Here is a 23022-nt window from a genome sequence, read left to right as displayed (position 1 = left end):
GAGCTAAAATATTGAAAATACAACTTTTAAAAACTTCACGGTTTCCGAAGAGTTGACGTAAGCGGGAACATGTGCATGGCAGTGTCCTTTTTACATTACTATGCATTATTTTACTTTTAGTTGTTTTGCATCGTGTGCACATAAACTTATAGTTCACGTTGTTGCAGATGCCAAATGTGAATGTTATTTTTTCCCGGTAGGACTGAAAAATGGAAAAAAACACTTTTCTATTATCATTTTTTAAAAAATATTTCTAAATCTTTCTCATTTTCCTTTGCTGGTGTGATCCACATCTTTTCTTACATGGGGTCCCGAGGACGCATTACCTTCTCCTGTCCCTGCTGCCATGTTCGTGTGTTGGGGCCATTTTAACAGGCTATATCTCAGTCGGGATCACAGGTACAGAAGCGATACTCAGCTACAAAATGAGCCCGGAATCCCCGCTATAGTCAGAAACCAGCCACAGATATTACATAGAGAATGAGAAAGTGAAACACAGTATATTGGAACGTTGTGGAACTTTTTTTTATTTATACACCAGTTTATTACATACAGTAAATCCAATATTCTAATACTTAAAGGGATATTCCAATCTTCAAGGTCTTATCCCCGATATGTGATTTGTGTAATAATATTAACAAATACCTCCAATTAGAAATGTAGTATAGTTCTTCTGATAAGTCATGTCACTTACCCATGTGCAGGGCATTACAGTAGCTTATGTATCCATGGTTATGACCACTCATACAGTGACAGTTAGTTGTTAGTGGTCGTTATCATGGATACCTAAGCTACTGCAATGCCCTTAACATGTGGTAAGTGACATAGCTTATCAGAAGAACTATCCTACATTTTTCATTGGAGGTATATGCTATTATTATTACACCTACTAAATATTGGGATAGGATATTCGAGATGGGAATACCCCTATAATGTACAGACCCCCCCCCCCATAAACACAATAGATGTCGGCTGAACAATCATTCGGCTGACAGTCTTTTTTCCTGACTCACCCATACACGGGAACACTCAGCTGGGAGCGTCCATGCTCTCTATATGATACATACGCCTCTGACAGCAGCTTTTCTACTGGAAAACAAAAGGATCAGTCATTGAAATCCCACATCATCTATTGGGTAAGAGTTGGGGGGGCCGCCACACAAACTGACAGCCGATCCCGCTAAGATCGGAGGCTTCAGATGACTTTTGTCTAGAGTGCATGGAGGCGGGAGGCCTTAAAATCAGGGTCAGAAGTGAACAGTTCTAACAGCGCGGTTTGCTGTCAGTTTCCCGCTTCGTCTTTCGCCTGTTGAAGGCCCGAAGAGTCCTTCCTTTATCTGTAGTGTCGACCCGGCTGGGGTGGAACGTCTCATCCAGGAGTGGTCAGCAGATAACGTACCGGACGATCCCTTTCCCGCGCAGCTCCCGGATGCGGTGGCAGTGCCTCAGGATGCTAAGCATGCTATGGAAGCGCTTGTCCACCTTCAACTGGGTGAATTCTTTGATATCTGTGTCGACTATGAAAAATTGTCCTGGGGGGGGTAAAATAAAAAAAAGTTAGTAGCTGAAGAAATAGTAGTGATTACTACTTACAAGCAGGGCTGTGGAGTCGGAGCCCATTTTGGTGGAGTCGGTGTCATGGTAATTGAGGACTCGGAGGTTTGGCTTACAGACTCCACAGCCCTGCATCGGAGCCCCAGGATCGGGTCATGGGAGGCCGATAGGAACCGGCACATTTTTGCTCCCGCTGTGACGCCATTTATATATATCGACGTCAGAGACTGACAGTGTAAATAGTTATCGACAGCCGACTCATATGGCGCCTGATAGAGACAGATGCCAGCTATTTAATATAGCCGGTATCTGTCACGCTTGGTAGGAGGTCCTGACCCACCACCACACACAGTCACCCCAGAGTACGACATACAGTTACGCCCATATGTGTGAAGTGGTTAGAGGGGTAGAAGAGCCCAAATACAATGTGGCATATAATGAGAGATTGAAGGGGTCAGCCACTTTTGGAGAACCCCCTTGAACATCACAAACTATGTATAGCCCTTTACCAAGCAAGATTCAACAACCGAGGTACAGGACAATAAGGCCACAATCCACCCTTGTATGTTTAGATCCATAATATCATACAACGCCAGCAGCTGAGGGAAACCCTTCCGCATGATACCGGGGGTCTCCTAGGACTTTCAGTATGTTTGCACCCCGCTTTCTAAAGCCGCCTGATATAATACATTACCTACCTTTCGTGTCTGGAGTCTCCTCTTCCTTAAATCTCCCCAGCTGCTTCCTGGCTACGTTGTTCAGCGTCTTAAAAGGTTGATGCACAATCTTGTATTTGCCCACCACGGCCATGTTGACTTCTTCTATAAAGTGGTTGACCTGCTCGTACGTCAGGCGGTTCTTCATGTATCTGAGCAGGGAAACGTTGAGGAACGGTTTAGCGGATTAAGTCTGGCATCACATTGCTGGGTAGCGGGAAAACACACTCCTTGACAAATGTAGCAAGATTCAAGTCAAAGAGCAGGTAACAAAACTTTTAGGAGTCATAGAATGTTAGTGTTGGAAGGGACCTCCAGGGTCATCGTGTCCAACCCCCTGCTCAATGCAGGAGTCACTAAACCATCTCAGACAGATGTCTGTCCAGCCTCTGTTTGAAGACTTCCATTGAAGGAGAACTCACCAGGTTGCTGTTTGCAGGATCTCCACTTCTAAAGAAGCTCTAAAATGCAAGCATCCTGCAAATAGCAACCTACAGTTGTGGCCAAAAGTATTGACACCCCTGCAATTCTGTCAGATAATACTCAGTTTCTTCCTGAAAATGATTGCAAACATAAATTCTTTGGTATTATCTTCACTTATTTTGTCTTAAATTAAAAAACACAAAAAGAATTGTCCTAAAGCCAAATTGGATATAATTCCACACCAAACATAAAAAAGAGGGTGGACAAAAGTATTGGCACTGTTCAAAAAATCATGTGATGCTTCTCTAATTTGTGTCATTAACAGCACCTGTAATTTACCTGTGGCACCTAACAGGTGTTGGCAATAACTAAATCACACTTGCAGCCAGTGGACATGGATTAAAGTTGACTCAACCTCTGTCCTGTGTCCTTGTGTGTACCACATTGAGCATGGAGAAAAGAAAGAAGACCAAAGAACTGTCTGAGGACTTGAGAAACCAAATTGTGAGGAAGCATGAGCAATCTCAAGGCTACAAGTCCATCTCCAAAGACCTGAATGTTCCTGTGTCTACCGTGTGCAGTGTCATCAAGAAGTATAAAGCCCATGGCACTGTGGCTAACCTCCCTAGATGTGGACGGAAAAGAAAAATTGACAAGAGATTTCAACGCAAGATTGTGCGGATGTTGGATAAAGAACCTCGACTAACATCCAAACAAGTTCAAGCTGCCCTGCAGTCCGAGGGTACAACAGTGTCAACCCGTACTATCCGTCGGCATCTGAATGAAAAGGGACTGTATGGTAGGAGACCCAGGAAGACCCCACTTCTTACCCCGAGACATAAAAAAGCCAGGCTGGAGTTTGCCAAAACTTACCTGAAAAAGCCTAAACCGTTTTGGAAGAATGTTCTCTGGTCAGATGAGACAAAAGTAGAGCTTTTTGGGCAAAGGTATCAACATAGAGTTTACAGGAGAACATGGCGGAGGTTCCCTGATGGTTTGGGGTTGCTTTGCTGCCTCTGGCACTGGACTGCTTGACCATGTGCATGGCATTATGAAGTCTGAAGACTACCAACAAATTTTGCAGCGTAATGTAGGGCCCAGTGTGAGAAAGCTGGGTCTCCCTCAGAGGTCATGGGTCTTCCAGCAGGACAATGACCCAAAACACACTTCAAAAAGCACTAGAAAATGGTTTGAGAGAAAGCACTGGAGACTTCTAAGGTGGCCAGCAATGAGTCCAGACCTGAATCCCATAGAACACCTGTGGAGAGATCTAAAAATGGCAGTTTGGAGAAGGCACCCTTCAAATATCAGGGACCTGGAGCAGTTTGCCAAAGAAGAATGGTCTAAAATTCCAGCAGAGCATTGTAAGAAACTCATTGATGGTTACCGGAAGCGGTTGGTCGCAGTTATTTTGGCTAAAGGTTGTGCAACCGAGTATTAGGCTGAGGGTGCCAATACTTTTGTCTGGCCCATTTTTGGAGTTGTGTGTGAAATGATCAATGTTTTGCTTTTTGCTTCATTCTCTGTGTTTTTTCATTTAAGACAAATTAAATGAAGATAATAATACCAAAGAATTTGTGTTTGCAATCAATTTCAGGAAGAAACTGAGTATTATCTGACAGAATTGCAGGAGTGTCAATACTTTTGGCCACAACTGTATATCTAATCTACATTTACACCCTATAAGTAAGACAGTGGAGAGTTTAAAAAAAAAAAAAAAAAAAAACACTTAAAGAAAAACAAGTTTAAAGGCTGTGAACCAACCCTTCAAGCTTTTATTTCATGGAGATTTTAAGGCGCAATCGGCAAGGAAATCCATGTGAAAATCGATTACAAATTTCGGTGGAAAATTTTTGTTGCCAATTATTCGGCCGAAAAATTTCATCGTGTGGATTTGAAAGTAACTTTCATAAATTTTTAAAAAAGTCAACACGGAGGGTAGCCCCACGCGGATCGGCGTCATATGGCGATTAGATGAGGTAACACGTGTTAGCTAAGACTGAAATGTGAGGAGAGGTCTCCGATCTCCGCAGCAGCTTCCGCTGTAAGTGCACAGTATATATTTCCAGGTTATACAGTGACTTGCTAAAGTATTCATCCCCTTGGCAGTTTTCATGTCTTGCTACCTCACAACCAGGAATTTCAAACTTTTTTTTTTTTTGAGGGTTTGCATCAGTTCATGTACAGACCATGCATACAACTGTGAACAATCGGTTTTCTTTTTATCCTGAAGCAAACAACAAATAAGACAACAAATAAGACAAAATAACTGAAAGCTTAAATGTGCATAACTTTTCACCCCCCCCCCCCTAAAGTCAGTACTTTGTGGAGCCTCCGTTTGCGGCAATTACAGCTGCGAGTCGCTTTGGATAAGTCTCTGAGTTTTCCACATGTTGCCATGGGATTTATTAAGGGAATTGCTTAAACTGGAACCTTTTTGGCGCTTCATAGCTAAAGGGGTGGATACATATGCACATGCCAATTTTTAGTTTTTGGATCCCTTAAATTTAAGCTATGACTACATTTTTCTCACTTCACTAATGTAGACTATTTAGTGCTGATTGCAAATATTTACACACAGGTTGTAATGTAACAAAGTAAAAAGCCAAAGGGGGTGAACACTTTCACAAACCAGTTCACTTCTATTGCTTGATGTACGGCTTTACGGCTTTCCTATTTGTCGCAGTAAATGGACCTTTTCTATTTCTACCCGAGATTACTTACGCTGGCACGTTGGCAAAATCTTGCACCGTGATCAGCTCCATTTCCTTGATGGGCTTCTCTTTGACGGGCTTCTTCGCCGGCTCGGGAGCGAGGACCTTAACTTCCGCCGGAGGCTCCTCGCCTGGGACTGAATGACTGGTAAGACAGATGACACAAAATATTAATATTCAGAAGCTGAAGTCTGTAATCCCACAGAGAGAGGGACAGGAGGGAACGGCCATTCTGCACCGTCCGCAGTCACGCGCTCAGCTTCTCATCAGGGGTGGACGGCTACAAGGTCGCTGCAAACAATGGAGGGCATGAATGTGGGCGGACTACAATGAGCAGAGCCAACATGAGACAGTGCGCGGAGCGGTCCTAGCAGTCAGACATTTAGGATGTATCCCCACAGTATCCACCATGAGACGACACCTTATCTCCGGCCCTGGATCTCCGCAGTCACTGATGTATAACACATCGGATATAAGGCTCCCTTACATGGGCCGATAACACGGCCCATTCCGCATATTGCTCTCTGACCAGTGCTGGCTTATAATACAATCAGATGCGCAGCACGCATCACCGCTGCAGCCTATCACTGATCTCAGCGGTACACATGATCTGTATTGCTGCAGCCAGTAAACCGAGGGCTCCGCTGCACCAGGGGAGGGCGAGTTACATCTGTTATTATTTTAATTCAGCACTGGCAATAAGAAGCCAACGGGCAAGAGTAAGAAGAGCGTAAAACAAGTGAGTAGACGGCGGAGACTGGATTTCCCAGGACCTCATTATACCTTTTTGGACATTTCCTGGGAAGGTGAGGTGGAATGTTGTCGCTGAGATGAGCCGCTTCCTTGGCGTCGCTCTCTAGAGTCACCTGCAGCTCCTAAAGGAGAAAGAGTAAGTCACGTAGAGAAATATATATATCCCAGGGACAGATAATCCTCTTCTATAGCTTTCCGTCATATGCTGCAGATGTTTTATCGCATAGCACTCGTCCGTATTCATCGCTAGTGTGACCCTGGCCTAAAGGTTTAAATAGTGTTCTTCTTTACAGGCACATTGTACGGATATATACTGAGGTCTCTATATATCTGTATATTAGGAGTAAAATAAGGCAGCGAATGTTTCCCCTACAAAATTAAGATTTCTAAATGAGTAAATTCTTTGAAATAAAATGGCAAACGTTCACCTTCTGACCCGTTACACTATGTTTTGCTCTGAATAAAACATGGCTACAAGAGATTTCCAAATCGTGTAATTCTTGCTTTCTGTGCACTTTACAGACTATCACACAAACCAGGAAATAATCAGGGCATAATTGACATCCCTGTAGTTGTAAAAACATGTAAAATACTATAACAAAATTTAACAGAAATGTATCACTTACATGCATGTTTGGCAAAATAAAAAACAACCTGAATCTTAATATCGTGATCATTCGTTTTCGGAATGTATAATGTTATCTCAGCATGCTCGGGTGCTAAGAGTGTCTTCGGTGTGCTCGAAAAATATATTCGAGTCCCCGCGGCTCCATGTCTCGCAGCCGTGCGACAGCTGCAACACATGCAGGGATTGCCCATTTGTTAGGCGTTCGGTCAGCACCTGCACCTTACCTGAGCATGCCCGCTCATCACTAATGATGAACACGCAACAGAATACTGCGACAACCCCTGCTACAGGAGCCATGACTCCCCCATCTTACCTTCAGAGACTTTGCGATCGTTTCTTGCCTCTGAACTTCGGTCTCCACTTTATTCAGAAGCTCGCACAGCAGGTGCAGCTCATAACCCACTTTACGGAGCACGTTACCCAACGACGGGTCCTGACCTGTACACAAAATGGGGACACTGTTTTTTGTTTTTGTTTTTCTCCCCTTTTTCCCAAGAGCCGTAGCTTTTTTACTTTTCTGTGCACACAGGCATACGAGGGCTTGTTCTTTGCGGGACGAGTTGTACTTTTGTATGACACCATTCATTCTATCATGTGATGCGCTGCAATGCAGGAAATAAAAATCCTAGTGAATTGAAAAAAAAAAAAAAAAAATGCATTCCCACAATTGTTTTTTGGGTTTTTATTTACCATGTTAACTATATGGTAAAAGTGACCTGACAATATGATTCCCCAGGTCAGTATGAGAGCACAGATACCAAGAATGTATAGGTTTTTTTTTTTTTTAATTAAAATAGTGAAAAAAAAAAAATTGGAAATTTTAGAAAAAAGAACCTTCTGCTTGTGTCTCCATTTTCCGAAACCAAATATGTGTGTGTATTTTTTTTAATTGTTTTATTTTCAATGGGGCATGATTTCTGTGTTTTGTTTTTTTTTTAAATTCTTGCCATTTTTAAACTTTTTTATTTTTTTCAACCTATCACCAGGTTTGGCCAATACGAGTTATGGCCATCGCCTTATCTACGGCATTCTATTATGCTGTAGATAAGCCCCCGGTCTGTCCTGCAAGACCTGCACCGTGGGCAGCACGGTGGCTCAGTGGATAGCACTGCAGCCTCCAAGGACAACATCTGCAAGGAGTTTGTACGTTCTCCCCGTGTTTGCGTGGGTTTCCTCCGGGTTCTCTGGTTTCCTCCCACATTCCAAAGACATACTGATAGGGAATGTAGATTGTGAGCCCCATCGGGGACAGTGATGATAATGTGTGCAAACTGTAAAGTGCTGTGGAATATGTTAGCATTATAGAAAAATAAAGATTATTATGAAAAATAACTTTTATTATACTCACCCTGGGGATGGTCCGGTCCGATGGGTGTTGCAGGTCCAGGTCCGGCGGCGCCTCGCTTCTTCTTGCGATGCCGCCCTCCTGCTTGGTTTGTGGCTCCCCGGGATCGTGCTCCGGCGCAGGCTTACTTATCTGCCCTGTTGAGGGGAGACCAAAGTACTGTAGTGCGCAGGCGCTGGGCCTCCCTGACCTTTCCTGGCGCCTGCGCACCCCAGTGCTTTGCTCTGCCCTCAACAGGACAGATAACTACGCCTGCGCAGGAGCATGATGCCGGGGAGCCATGAAGCAAGCAGAAGGACGGCATCGCAAGAAGATGGGAGGCGCTGGACCCAGACCTGCAACACCCAATGGACCGGACCGCCCCGCAGGTGAGAATATTAAAAGTTATTTTTCATCTCTTTCAGGTCGGACCGGGGGCTTTTCTGCAGCATTATGGAATGCTGTATATCAGCCCTGACAGGCGGTGGCCGTAACACGTATCGGTCAAACCTGGTGACAGGTTCCCATTAATAGTCCCCATACGGGACTTAAAGCTGTGATCATCTGTGCTACACATAGCAGGGCATCAGCCTTGCTATGTATAGAGAAAATCACGATCTCCCAAGAAAGTCAGTCACGGGCTGGCGTTCACAGAAGAATCATCAGGACAGGCACCTGGGTCTTCAGAAAATCTTGGGTTGTCATGGGACTTGTGGAATGACGCGCACCCTGTCGATGCTTGTTACATGCTGCTGTCAGAGACTGACACGTTAACAGCCATGGCGGACAGAGCTCCATTCCATTCGTGGCTGTTAAAGGCACATGATGGCTGATTAAATCAGACATCATCAGCCAGGAAAAATGAAGGCTCAGCGTGAGAGACCGCTCAAAGTCGCGACATATGACGAAAATGTACATCATATGTCATCAGGGGGTTAAAAAAAAAAAAAAAAAAACTACAACTCTAAGTAAAAAAAAAAAAAAAAAAAAGAAACCCCCACACAGCTCCATTGGTGGAAATAAATAAATAATGGGTCTCAGGAAATGGGGACACAAACCATTTTTTTTTTTTCATTAAAAAAAAAAAAAACAAAACAAAAAACAACCCTTATAAGTTGGTATAGCCATATTTGTACTGTTGATGGATGAACACTCTGTAGGAAGATGGATCTTGACAAGCCTAGAAAGGTTCACCAGGGTCTTCTCCACCGTTATCTAGATGGCATCAAGCCATCGGGTTGCTGGTCTTCCTCTTCGCCACGTTCCTTCTATTCTTCCGGCCATGATGTCCTTCTCCGGTGATCGCTCTATTCATACGATGTGTCCATAGTAAACAAGCCGTAACTTGGTGGTCCTCGCTTCCAATGACATGTCTGGCTTGATTTGTTTTTTCTGCTTGCCATCCATACGGAAAAACGAATGGCGTCATTCAAAACTACGAACGACTCGTCCCACGGAAAAACAAACCCTCGTACGGTTATGTGGATGGGAAAATTTAAAAAAACAAAACATACTTATGGCTCTTGGAAAAAAGAAAAAAAAAAAACAACAAAAAGGGCAAAAATTAAAATGTTCTGCGTCCACAAAATGGTTGTGCGTCCCTGGACAACACCTTCTTTGAACCTTCTACTATAGCAGATAGATGCCGCAATGTGGGGTGAAAATATTATAGGGGAGTTTAGTAGAGTAAGAGAATGCCAACAAAAGTTACCCGAAAAACATTCAATAAAAAAAAGTTTCATCTTTATTAAGCAAGGCATAAACATGTGATTTAAAAAAAAAAAAAAAGTTTAAAGGGGATAGTTTTACAAAGACAGGAATGGTCATCAAGCCACTATACATACAAATACACAGATACGTGATTGATCATATGATATAATTAACCAATGCTTTGTATAAACCATCTGGGTATAAACGCCATCAGGCAAAATACACATGCTGTGGCTCCATCTAGTGGTTGTGTGCAAAATATATATGGCCTTGTAAGGAATACACACGGCGCCCGCCTTACCTGCCTACAGAACATTGTGGGGTGCAGCGTCTGACATTAGGGGGATCACTCACCGATGTGACGTAACTGCAGGGTCTTCTTGATGATAGAAATTTTGGAATTGATGTGAAAACATAAACCGTCCATGTCCGGGGTCTCCATCTGTCGCTGGGAAAGAAAAATCGAGGCAGTGATGAGTGTGGGGTCCAAAAAGGGGTTCGAGAGGCTGGGCAGAATGGGGGGCGTCAGCCGTGGTGAAGGGGCATTATACATGGAGACTGCACCAATGTGGCGGAGGACAATGGCTACACAGCCGGCAGGTGGTTCAGGTATACGGGCACTATGATGGGGATACCGTGCCACGCTCCTGACTGTCCCATCCTGGTGCACACCGTCACTGGCAGACACTGTGGCTGCTCTTATTGGGACCCTGTAGATTATTCTGGGGGCGCTACGACAAGAACTGTAATGGGGCAGCTCCAAATACATACTGATAGGGAATGTAGATTGTGAGCCTCATCGGGGACTGCGATGATAATGTCTGTAAAGCGCTGTGGAATACGTTAGCTAGAATTTTCTTTATTTATTTCATTAAAATACAAGCATGGCTGCTATAGTCATCATTGCGGCTTTTACCCAGACATGGGATAGCCGCCAGGGCTGTGGAGTCGGAGTTGGTATAAAATGGACCGACTCCTAAAACATATAATAAATTGGGTACAGTAATTCAATGCAGAATGTGCTGAATATTTTTTCATAGGAATTTGGGAAAGTTATGAAATGTCCTATAAATGACTGTTCTATTCCTGATCTAAGGCTACATTCACACACAGCGTTTTTTGAGGATACGTTTTTCAGTTGCAAAAGCAGATCAGCTTTTTAAAAAAAATCGCATCACCTGAAAGGTTTTTGAGCTCATAGATAATGTTTTCAATATCAAAAGCAGATTAGAAATCTGCTCAATCCATATCTGTCTATCCATATCATATCTGTACCAAAAAGAATGAAAGCCGGATAGCACACAGACTAACACTCCTTTTTTTTTTTATCACCAGTCAAGTACACCTCATAGCTGCCCAAAAGGACGCCCAGGACAGGCATTGCTCGTCTTCAGTAACATCAACTGATAGTTGGAATAAATAGACTGCATTCATCACCACATCTTCTTAAGGTGCAGGCTTTATTTTCAAGTGTAGGGGTGTGAAGTATGAGGCTCTGCAGCAGCTGAGGTGTGCAGTGTGAAATTCTGCGGAACAGTATGAGGTTCTGCCCCCCCCCAAGGTTTGATCCTGGCTACACCCACAGTGTGAATGTAGCCTGAGGATCTAGGCTTTATCTTAGCTGAAATAAGTCATAGTGTGTGTGTGTGTGTGTGTATGTATATATATACACATATACACACACACACACATACACACAGTACAGACCAAAAGTTTGGACACACCTTCTCAATCAAAGCGTTTTCTTTATTTTCACGACTATGAAAATTGTAGATTCACTCTGAAGGCATCAAAACTATGAATTAACACATGTGGAATTATATAATTAACAAAAAAGTGTGAAACAACTGAAAATATGTCTTATATTCTAGGTTCTTCAAAGTAGCCACCTTTTGCTTTGATTTCTGCTTTGCACACTCTTGGCATTCTCTTGATGAGCTTCAAGAGGTAGTCACCGGAAATGGTTTTCACTTCACAGGTGTGCCCTGTCAGGTTTAATAAGTGGGATTTCTTGCCTTATAAATGAGGTTGGGACCATCAGTTGTGTTGTGCAGAAGTCCAGTGGATACACAGCTGATAGTCCTACTGAATAGACTGTTAGAATTTGTATTATGGCAAGAAAAAAAGCAGCTAAGTAAAGAAAAACGAGTGGCCATCATTACTTTAAGAAATGAAGTTTAGTCAGTCCGAAAAATTGGGAAAGCTTTGAAAGTGTCCCCAAGTGCAGTGGCAAAAACCATCAAGTGCTACAAAGAAACTGACTCACATGAGGACCGCCCCAAGAAAGGAAGACCAAGAGTTACCTCTGCTGTGGAGGATAAGTTCATCCGAGTCACCAGCCTCAGAAATCGCAGGTTAACAGCAGCTCAGAATAGAGACCAGGTCAATGCCACACAGAGTTCTAGCAGCAGACACATCTCTACAACAACTGTTAAGAGGAGACTTTGTGCAGCAGGCCTTCATGGTGAAATAACTGCTAGGAAACCGCTGCTAAGGACAGGCAACAAGCAGAAGAGACTTGTTTGGGCTAAAGAACACAAGGAATGGAGATTAGACCAGTGGAAATCTGTGCTTTGGTCTGATGAGTCCAAATTTGAGATCTTTGGTTCCAACCACCGTGTCTTTGTGCAATGCAGAAAAGGTGAACGGATGGACTCTACATGCCCGGTTCCCACCGTGAAGCATGGAGGAGGAGGTGTGATGGTGTGGGGGGTGCTTTGCTGGTGACACTGTTGGGGATTTATTCAAAATTGAAGGCATACTGAACCAGCATGGCTACCACAGCATCTTGCAGCGGCATGCTATTCCATCCAGTTTGTGTTTAGTTGGACCATCATTTATTTTCCAGCAGGACAATGACCCCAAACACACCTCCAGGCTGTGTAAGGGCTATTTGACCAAGAAGGAGAGTGATGGGGTGCTACGCCAGATGACCTGGCCTCCACAGTCACCAGACCTGAACCCAATGGAGATGGTTGGGGGTGAGCTGGACCGCAGAGTGAAGGCAAAAGGGCCGATAAGTGCTAAGCATCTCTGGTAACTCCTTCAAGACTGTTGGAAGACCATTTCCAGTGACTACCTCTTGAAGTTCATCAAGAGAATGCCAAGAGGGTGCGAAGCAGTAATCAAAGCAAAAGGTGGCTACTTTGAAGAACCTAGAATGTGACATATTTTCAGTTGTTTCACACTTTAATTATATAATTCCACATGTGTTAATTCATTGTTTTGATGCCTTCAGAGTGAATGTACAATTTTCAGTCATGAAAATAAAGAAAACTCTTTGAATGAGAAGGTGTGTCCAAACTTTGCTTTGTACCGTGTACATGTATACAGTGTATTACATATTTACAATTTATTACAGTTTTTTGTGTTCTAAAGTTGTATTCCAATAAATAGATATTATGTTCTAAATATCTTGATTATTGGATCATAGAAATGATTAAATGTCTGATGTTCACATTGTACTACAATAAATTTTTCACTTAAATATAAGCAATATATGTGGGAGTCGGAGTCGGAGTAAGGGAAATTGAGGAGTCGGAGTCGCAGGTTTGGCTTACCGACTCCACAGCCCTGATAGCCGCACAGAAAGTGCCCAGGAGGTTCTGCTGCCAGTCTGCGCCCCCCCACAGCAGAAACCACCGTGCCAGTCTGCGCCCCCCCCCACAGCAGAAACCACCGTGCCAGTCTGCGCCCCCCCCCCACAGCAGAAACCACCGTGCCAGTCTGCGCCCCCCCCCACAGCAGAAACCACCGTGCCAGTCTGCGCCCCCCCCCCCCACAGCAGAAACCACCGTGCCAGTCTGCGCCCCCCCCCCCACAGCAGAAACCACCGTGCCAGTCTGCGCCCCCCCCCCCACAGCAGAAACCACCGTGCCAGTCTGCACCCCCCCACAGCAGAAACCACCGTGCCAGTCTGCACCCCCCCCACACAGCAGAAACCACCGTGCCAGTCTGCACCCCCCCACAGCAGAAACCACCGTGCCAGTCTGCACCCCCCCACAGCAGAAACCACCGTGCCAGTCTGCGCCCCCCCCACACAGCAGAAACCACCGTGCCAGTCTGCACCCCCACACAGCAGAAACCACCGTGCCAGTCTGCACCCCCCCACAGCAGAAACCACCGTGCCAGTCTGCACCCCCCCACAGCAGAAACCACCGTGCCAGTCTGCACCCCCCCACAGCAGAAACCACCGTGCCAGTCTGCACCCCCCCACAGCAGAAACCACCGTGCCAGTCTGCACCCCCCCACAGCAGAAACCACCGTGCCAGTCTGCACCCCCCCACAGCAGAAACCACCGTGCCAGTCTGCACCCCCACAGCAGAAACCACCGTGCCAGTCTGCACCCCCCCCCACAGCAGAACTCACCGTGCCAGTCTGCACCCCCCACGGCAGGGGTCACCGTACCAGTTTGCAACACCGGCAATTATGTGTTATGGGGGGAACATATGCCGTCATAGGTGAACTATGGTAACATTACACATGACGTCTCGCCGCCATCACGCACTGCACACGCCTCCTCCAGCCCTCAGCCCCGCGCGCACTATAGAAACCCGCAGTCACCGACCTGACAGCCGCGCCGGCCCCGGGAAACTTTCAAATCAAGCCGCCGAGAGCGCGACTGACGTCACATAAATGAGCCAATCATTGAATGAAAAGCGTCCAGACGCTGGAGGTCGCGCAGGAAACACAGGCTTGTCCTTAGGCGGCCATATTTCCGAAGACCATGATTCAGCTGCCGACCGTGGGGAAAGCTCCTCCGTGTAGCTGCCGAGTCAGTGTTTTTTCTTTATTACCACAGTGCTGCAGCATCAGGTCTATTTCCATGCTCGGACAGTCCTCAGAAACCTTTCTAGTGGATCTTGTTGCAGAGTCATGTGGCTTTTTTTTTTTATTAACTCTTTAACTTCCGCTTGGAAAACACCAGATTTTTGAAATGATTTAACTGCAAAAAGTTTATTTATTTATTTATTTTTTTTAAATTTAGTAAAATTTGCAGTTTTGTATTTTTTTGATCATTTTCGCATCAGGTTTTTCCTTTTTTCAAAGCGTGTAACCCAAAACTGGATCCCATATTCTAGATGTGGCCTCACCAGTGATTTTTAAAGGGGTAATAATACGTTGGGGGCGCGGGATTTTCTCTCTTTTTATAAATCTGAAAATCTCGCTTGCTTTTGCAGCTGCTGCCTGACAGTGAGTGCTGCTGCTCAGCTTGTAACCAGAATCCCCCGTCCTCCTGTTCTGTAGTCCTGAGTATTCTCCCATCTAATGTATATGCAGCTATAGGATTCTTCTGTCCTCGGTGCATTACTCTACGTTTATCTACATTAAACCTCATTTGCCAAGTGTTTGCTCATCAGACATCTTATCCAGATCGTTCTGTCAATGTCGTCATCAAAGACTGACACTTTACTCCACATCACATATAAAGCATCCCCCTCATAGAATATAATGCTGCCCCCCCCTCATAGGGTATACTGTAATGCTATATATACAGTATATAGATAGATATAGAGATAGATAGATAGTAGATAGGTAATGGATAAATAAATAGATATAGGTATAGAAAGATAGATATGGGATAAATAGATCTATGGATAGATGGATAGCTATAGATAAATATAAAGAGATAGATAGAGATTATCTATTTATCTATCTGTCTCTATATCTAAAATAGAGATGGATATATAGCTAGACAAAGACTGTGCTGTGAGGTCGAAACGTTGCACCATTTGGCGCTGGATTAACCCCTTGCCTACATTCGATGTACTATTCCGTCCATGTTACCTGGGACCTAAGTCCCAAGGACGGAATAGTACGTCTAGTGAGATCAGCAGCGGTGTCAGCTGATTATCACAGCTGACACCCGGCACAATCCCGACACTTTAACCCCTTGCACACCGCGATCAAACACGATCGCGGTGTACCGGGGGTTAAAGGGAAGCATCGGCAGGGAGGGGGCTCCCTCCGTGCTTCCCTGAGCCCCCCACGGCAGTGCAATGTGCAGCGCTGCTACGGGGGTCTCTTTCCCTACAGGCCCCCGGATCCAAGATGGCGACGGGGGCTTCGGGGGGCCTGCAGGGAGCTGCTTCCTCAGTGCCTGCAAAGCGCAGGCATGATGAAGCCTGCTGATCTGTCACCGTGATCTGTGATGTGACAGATCAGCGATCTGTCACAGGACAGTGATGTCCCCCCTGGGACAACCTAATAAAGTTAAAAAAAAAAAAAGTGTAAAATTAATTTTAAAAAAAATCGCTAAATAAATTAGAAAAAAAAATATTCCCAAATAAATTCATTTTTTGGAAATAAAAAAAAAAACAATAAAAGTACACATATTTGGTATCGCCGCGTCCGTAGCGACCCGCCCTGTAAAACTGTCCCATTAGTTAACCCCTTTAGTGAACCCCTTAAAAATTAAAAATAAAAAACAAAGCAAAAAATAATGATTTATTATCATACCGACGAACAAAATGTGCAATAACGCGCGATCAGAAAGACGCATATAAATATCCATGGTACTGCTGAAAACGTCATCTTGTCCCGCAAAAAACGAGCTGCCACACAGCATCATCAGCGAAAAAATAAAAAAAGTTATAGCTCGCAGAATAAAGCGATGCAAAAATAATTATTTTTTAAATAAAATTGTTTTCATTGCATAAAAGCGACAAAACATAAAAAAAATGACATAAATGAGGTATCACTGTAACCGTACTGACCCGAAGAATAAAACCGCTTTATCAATTTTACCGCACGCGGAACGACGTAAACGCACCCCCCAAAAGAAATTCATGAAACGCTGGTTTTCGCTCATTCTGCATCACAAAAATCAGAATAAAAAGCGATCAAAAAAATGTCACGTGCCCGAAAATGATACCAATAAAAACGTCAACTTGTCCCGCAAAAAATAAGACCTCACATGGCTCAGTGGGTCAAAATACGGAAAAATTATAGCTCTCAATATGTGGTGATGCAAAAACTATTTTTACAATAAAAAGCGTCTTTTAGCGTGTGACAGCTGCCAAAAATAAAAACCGCCATAAATAGTAAATCAAACCCCCCGTTATCACCCCCTTAGGCCTGTTTCACACTTCCGTTTTTGACCATCAGTCAAAATCCGCCGTTTTAAAAAAAAAAAAAATGGATCCGCCATTTTTTTGGCGGATCCGTTTTTTTCCCCATTGAGATGCATTACCGGCGAATCTTGACGGATGGCCATCCGTTGGATCCGTTTTTTTGCGGATCCGCCAAATTTTTTGCGTCCGCCGACGTGCCCGGACGGACCATGCAACTTTTTTTTGCTGCAGGATCCACATTTTAGAGTGCACATGCCCGGAGGAAGGAAGTCAGCTGGAAATTTAACCCTGAAATAATTTCTGGCGGACGGAAAAAATTCTCTCTCTCTCTCCTCCCCGGGCTACGGTTCCTTTAAAATTCTTCATTCATCGGATCCGTCAAAAAAACGGTCTGGTGGCATCCGTTCACATCAGTTTAGCAACGGATCCGCTTTCCGCCATTTTGGCGGATTTTGGGTATGTGCACACGCTGCGGATTCTGCTGCGTTTCCGCAGCGGTTTTGGCTGCGGTGTACAGTACCATTCAAATGAATGGTAAAAAAAAAAACGCTGTGTAGACGTTGCGGAAAAATCCGCGCGGATTTGCTGCGGTTTTGAAACCGCAGAAAGAAGTGACATGTCAATTCTTTCTGCGGAATCCGCAGCGGGTTCCTATCTCCACCATTGTGGAGATGGTGAATCCGCAGGACCAAACCGCAGGCAAAACCGCAGATAATCCGCAGGTCTTTTGACCTGCGGTTTTTGCAAAATCCGTGCGGATTAATCCGCAGCGGATTCCGCAGCGTCTGCACACACCCTTTGACTGACACAAAAAACTGAAGTGTGAAACAGGCCTTAGCGAAAAATAATAAAATTAAAAGAAAATGTATTTATTTCCATTTTCCCATTAGGGTTAGGGCTAGGGTTAGGGCTGAGATTAGGGTTAGGGGTGTGTTGGAGTTAGGATTGGAGTTATAATTGGGGGGGTTTCCACTGTTTGGGCACATCAGGGGCTCTCCAAACACAACATGGCGTCGGATCTCAATTCCAGCCAATTCTGCGTTGAAAAAGTCAAATGGTGCTCCTTCCCTTCCAAGCTCTGCCATGCGCCCAAACAGTGTTTTACCCCCACATTTGGGGTATCAGCATACTCAGGACAAATTGCAAAACAACTTTTGGGGTCCAATTTCTCCTGGTACCCTTAGGAAAATAAAAAATTGGGGGCAAAATATCATTTTTGTGGAAAAAAATGACTTTATTTTCACGCCCAGGCGTTATAAACTTCTGTGAATCACTTGGGGGTTCAAAGTGCTCACCACATCTAGATAAGTTCCGTGGGGGGTCTAGTTTCCAAAATGGGGTCACTTGTGGGGAGTTTCAATAGTTTAGGTACATCAGGGGCTCTCCAAAAGCACATAACACCCGCACACCAATCCATCAAAGTCTGCATTTCAAAACGTCACTACTTCCCTTCCGAGCCCCGACTTGTGCCCATACAGTAGTTTTCTCCCACATATGGGGTGTCAGCGTACTCAGGACAAATTGGAAGACAACTTTTTGGGTTCAATTTCTCCTGGTACCCTTGGAAAAATAAAAAATTGGGGACTAATTGATCATGTTTGTGGAAAAAATGCGATTTTTTTATTTTCATGCCCGGGCATTATAAACTTCTGTGAAGCACTTGGGGGTTCAAAGTTCTCACCACACATCTAGATAAGTTCCTTGGGGGGTCTAGTTTCCAAAATAGGGTCAGTTGTGGGGTGTTTCCACTGTTTAGGTACATCAGGGGCTCTCCAAACGCGACATGGCGTCCGATCTGAATTCCAGCCAATTTTGCATTGAAAAAGTCAAACGGCGCTCCTTCCCTTCTGAGCTCTGCCATGCGCCGAATTAGTGGTACCCCCATATATCAGGTATCAGTGTACTCAGGACAAATTGCACAATAATTTTTGCAGTCCAATTTCTCCTGTTACCCTTGGTAAAATAAAAAAAATTGAAACTGAAATTTTTTTTTTGTGAAAAAAAGTTAAATGTTCATTTTTTTAAATGTTCAAAAAATTCCTGTGAAGCACCTGAAGGATTAATAAACTTCTTGAATGTGGTTTTGAGCACCTTAAGGGGTGCAGTTTTTAGAATGGTGTCACTTTTGGGTATTTTCTATCATATAGACCCCTCAAAGTGGCTTCAAGTGTGATGTGGTCCCTAAAAATAAAATGATGTTGCAAAAATGAGAAATCGTTGGTCAATTTTTAACCCTTATAACTTCCTAACAAAAAAAAATTTTGGTTCCAAAACTGTGCTGATGTAAAGTAAACATGTGGGAAATGTTACTTATTAAGTTTTTTGTGTGCCGTATCTCTGTGATTTAAGGGCATAAAAATTCAAAGTTGGAAAATTGCAAAATTTTAAACATTTTTGCCAAATTTCCATTTTTTTCACAAATAAACGCAAGTTATTTGAATGAAATTTTACCACTAAAATGAAGTACAATATGTCACGAGAAAACAATGTCAGAATCACTGGGATCCATGGAAGCGTTTCAGAGTTATTACCTCATAAAGGGACAGTGGTCAGAATTGTAAAAATTGGCCCGGGAGTTAACGTGCAAACCACCCTTGGTAGTGAAGGGGTTAAAGTCCACAATTTTCCCTTTAACGGGAGTGCTGCCTGTTTTTTTCTATTTATATTTTTGTGTTGGACAACTGCATTATTCAGGACTATTGCACCCAAAATCTGCTCAAGTTTGTGCTGCTGTCTGTTTTTTCTATTTAGCTAGATAGAGATAGATATAGAGATAGATAGATACTGTTGATAGATAGATAAATATAAAGAAAGCACAGCAGCAACCTGTGAATGCCAAGACATATAATATCAATGGAAATAAAAACTTCCAAACGCTCTGTCCCTCAGCAAGATGTACTTACAAAAGCAAACGTTCTTAGCGCATGATTTGGCCAATTCATGTGTGCCCGTCAACCACGGCAAGGTGACACTTCTCTGACGGGTCCTGTCTGAACCTTTCCATATCCTACTGTATATGCCACTTTCAGGTTTAAAAAAAAAAACCTTTTAGAAAGGACAAACATGTCTCTCCTGGGCTGCAAGCCTACAAGTGAATGGGCTAGTAGAGAACACCTGCAGGTTAACGGGAGGAGTGCAAGGGTCAAGCAGTGGGAGTCACACCCCCCTAAATTTAGCTATACAAAAAATAGATATGGAGATAGATAATAGATTGCTAGATAGATAAATAGAAAGATAAGATAGATAAATAGATATAGAGAGATAGATAGATAGATATAGATATATATATATAGGAAAAAAGGAAACAGCACAGTACTTAGCTTCGGGTGCACGGCCCCTGGCAGAAAGTCCCATTTTCAGCCACAATTTCAATATTCATTCCAAAAAAAGGCAGCACTCCATAGTAACGTTTTTCAAAGTGGTGGTGAGTTTTATTCAGCCCACATATCAAGGCAACGTTTCGGCTCAACTGACACTATTAAGCCTTTATTCACATAATATTAAATCCCTATATATCAAGGTAAAGAAAATTTGCAGCCTTAATGGATTTCCCTATATATAAATAACAGCGTTTTTCCTATATATAAATAATAGCGTTTTTTCAAGAGTTGCAGCAATATTGTGACTGATGGTGTCATAAGATTAATATAGTAGTGGCCTTAGGCCTCTTTCACACATCAGGTTTTCGCCGTCAGGCGCGATCCGGCGCTTTTGACAAAAACCGGATCCGGCGAAATGCAATGCCGGATCCGGTTTCCCCCCATTGACTTGCATTAGAGCCGGATCGAGCCGGATGGCCATACGTTTCATCCGATTTTCGCCTGACGCGATCCGGCGTCTGGAAAAAACGGCTACTGTAACTTTTTTTGTCTCCGGCTTTTTCATACAATGAAAGCCTATGAGCGCCGCAATGCGCCTGATCCGGCGACAGCCGGATCCGGTGGCCGGATCCGTTTTTTTTGGTCTGAGCATGCTCAGTAGCTCCGCCCACAAGACATATATAAAAGCAAGACAGTGGGACCCACAGCCACACCCAACATGCCACCCAAGCCAAGAACCAGGAGCAGGAGAAGGCAGCAGAGCATACAATGAAAGCCTATGAGCGCCGCAATGCGCCTGATCCGGCGACAGCCGGATCCGGTGGCCGGATCCGTTTTTTTTGGTCTGAGCATGCTCAGTAGCTCTGCCCACAAGACATATATAAAAGCAAGACAGTGGGACCCTCAGCCACACCCAACATGCCACCCAAGCCAAGAACCAGGAGCAGCAGACATCTGCAGCAGCACCATCAGCACCACCCCAAATGGAGCAGCATGCTGAACAACGGGAGGGGAGTCCAGCAGCAGATGAGAGACGGTAATTATCAAATCCCCCATTCCTCCAAACTAGGGCTATGGAATATCAAGATATTCATTGGCCCTTTGTTTCTCTTTATTCAACAGCCGCCCAATAGATGTAGCAGCAGCAGCAATGGCAGCAGCAGGAACACCACCCACAGCCATGGAGTCTGGCCATCAGGAAGACAGCACATCTTCTTCTGGGAGCCCTCCCTCGCATCGTCAGCGTTTGACGGTAAGTTTTTATTTCCAAAATCCATCATCTCTGTAATATATGTCTATTCATTGCCTTTTATTTCAAAACAGGATTCACAAGGTGAAGAGGAGCTCCCAGAAGAAGAAGGAAGGGGTGGACAGACACCTGGAGTGGGCTCACAATTGGTACGTTTTTTGCATCAAACGCAGAAACACAACATCACACTACACACAACACATAGAAAACAATGTTCTGCAGACCACACACAGCAAACAAATGCCTACATCCAAAGACATAACATTTTTTGTTTTCTTCTCTAGTCTTCCCAATCTGGTGCTCGGCCAAGAGGTCCTCGCAGTGCCTCCCAGGGTCGTCGGCGACAGCAACGCGGCGGTCACCAGCGTGTAAGTATAAATATTTTTGCTTTGTTTTTTTGCACTTTTTATTTCATTTCTTTTGTGGAGGCTAATTATGTTATTTTTGTCTTTTTCTTTAACAGCCTTCACAGCGTGCTCCCGACTCTGACGGTGAGGATGGAGGGATTGATGTGGACCACCTCATCGATCTCGTCAGAGAAAGGGAGCCGCTCTGGAATATGGCTGACCGCCGCCATGCTGACCTGATAGTTACCCGACAGCTCTGGGAGGAAATCTGTTCGCTCCTTGTGGACCGCTGGGAGGACCTCGAAGCTCGGGCCCAGATTAAAGAGCGTAAGTATATACAGTACCGGTTGCTTGATTTAAACCAGTGTTTCCCGAACTCCAGTCCTCGTGGTCCCCACGGATCATGTGTTCAGGATTTCTATTTACTTTGGAAATCCTGAAAACATGACCCCTGGGGACCATGAGGACTGGAGTTTGGGAAACACTGATGTTGTATACTAACCACTTTGTCCTTTCTCGTTTCAGGGGACAGAATTGTGAATCGGTGGCGGTCTGTGAGGGATCGTTTCAAGAAGGAGTTCAATAAAGAGATGCGGGCCCCGAGTGGATCTGGAGGACGCAGGAGCAAGTACAAGTACGCACGAGCCCTGTCGTTCCTCCGGGAGACAATGCTCACCAGAAGGTAAATATTACACACCACATGTGACAAAAAAATGTTTAGATGTAACTTTTTTTTTTCAGCCAGGGCCATACCATGTCACTATTTTAATTTTTTTTTTTTCTCTTTATTCCACAGCATGGTGAGCTGCACTCGGGAGCCTGCACGATTGGACCCTTCTGAGGCGATCCCTGAGGAGACCGGCACCGAGGGACACTTCGACCGCCCCGGTACATCTGCACCTTCCCAGCCTTCCCACACATTCGACCCATCTGTCCCATCCACCAGCACATGAGCATCGTGGCCGCCTACATTACATGAAGCTGCTGGTGAGGAGATCGCTTTCCCTTTACCCCACCCTTCTGCCCCTGCCACCTCTAGTACACCTGCGGGTACTGGGCGGCAGCGGCAGAGGGGTCAGGAAAAGAGTTATGTGCCAGAGTTCTTGCATCTGAATGCATCTTTCCAGAACTGTCTAAAAGTCTTGTCAGAGCAAATCTCCGCAGGCTTTCAGCAGATCAACTCCAGCATTCTGGAGGTGAAGACACTTCTG

At 44.4% G+C, this 23022-nt stretch overlaps 1 protein-coding gene across 3 annotated transcripts in view; it reads right to left on the bottom strand.

Annotated features, from left to right (window-relative positions):
• Positions 1–501: 501 nt before the first annotated feature.
• Positions 502–23022, bottom strand: part of SKA1 (spindle and kinetochore associated complex subunit 1) — a 37885-nt gene continuing 15364 nt past the window's right edge. Inside the window, exons 1-7 of one of the 3 annotated variants that reach the window (XM_073584782.1) lie at positions 19799–20024; positions 10177–10270; positions 7102–7226; positions 6191–6282; positions 5418–5552; positions 2253–2422; positions 502–1532 (exon numbers count right to left, since the gene is read on the bottom strand). In XM_073584782.1, the coding sequence (XP_073440883.1) occupies positions 1384–1532; positions 2253–2422; positions 5418–5552; positions 6191–6282; positions 7102–7226; positions 10177–10270; positions 19799–19837 (804 nt within the window). In that variant the 5' untranslated portion in view covers positions 19838–20024 and the 3' untranslated portion in view covers positions 502–1383. Of the gene's footprint in view, positions 1533–2252; positions 2423–5417; positions 5553–6190; positions 6283–7101; positions 7227–10176; positions 10271–14389; positions 14579–19798; positions 20025–23022 lie in introns of those variants that run through there. The other 2 variants (XM_073584783.1, XM_073584780.1) reach the window with 2 other exon arrangements.

The sequence above is a fragment of the Dendrobates tinctorius genome, unplaced genomic scaffold (assembly GCF_039654945.1).
Source record: "Dendrobates tinctorius isolate UK_male_01 unplaced genomic scaffold, ASM3965494v1 ptg000085l, whole genome shotgun sequence".
NCBI lineage: Eukaryota > Metazoa > Chordata > Amphibia > Anura > Dendrobatidae > Dendrobates > Dendrobates tinctorius.
The sequence above is the reverse complement of the archived record's forward strand: the minus strand, read 5'-3'. Positions and strand labels throughout refer to the sequence as shown.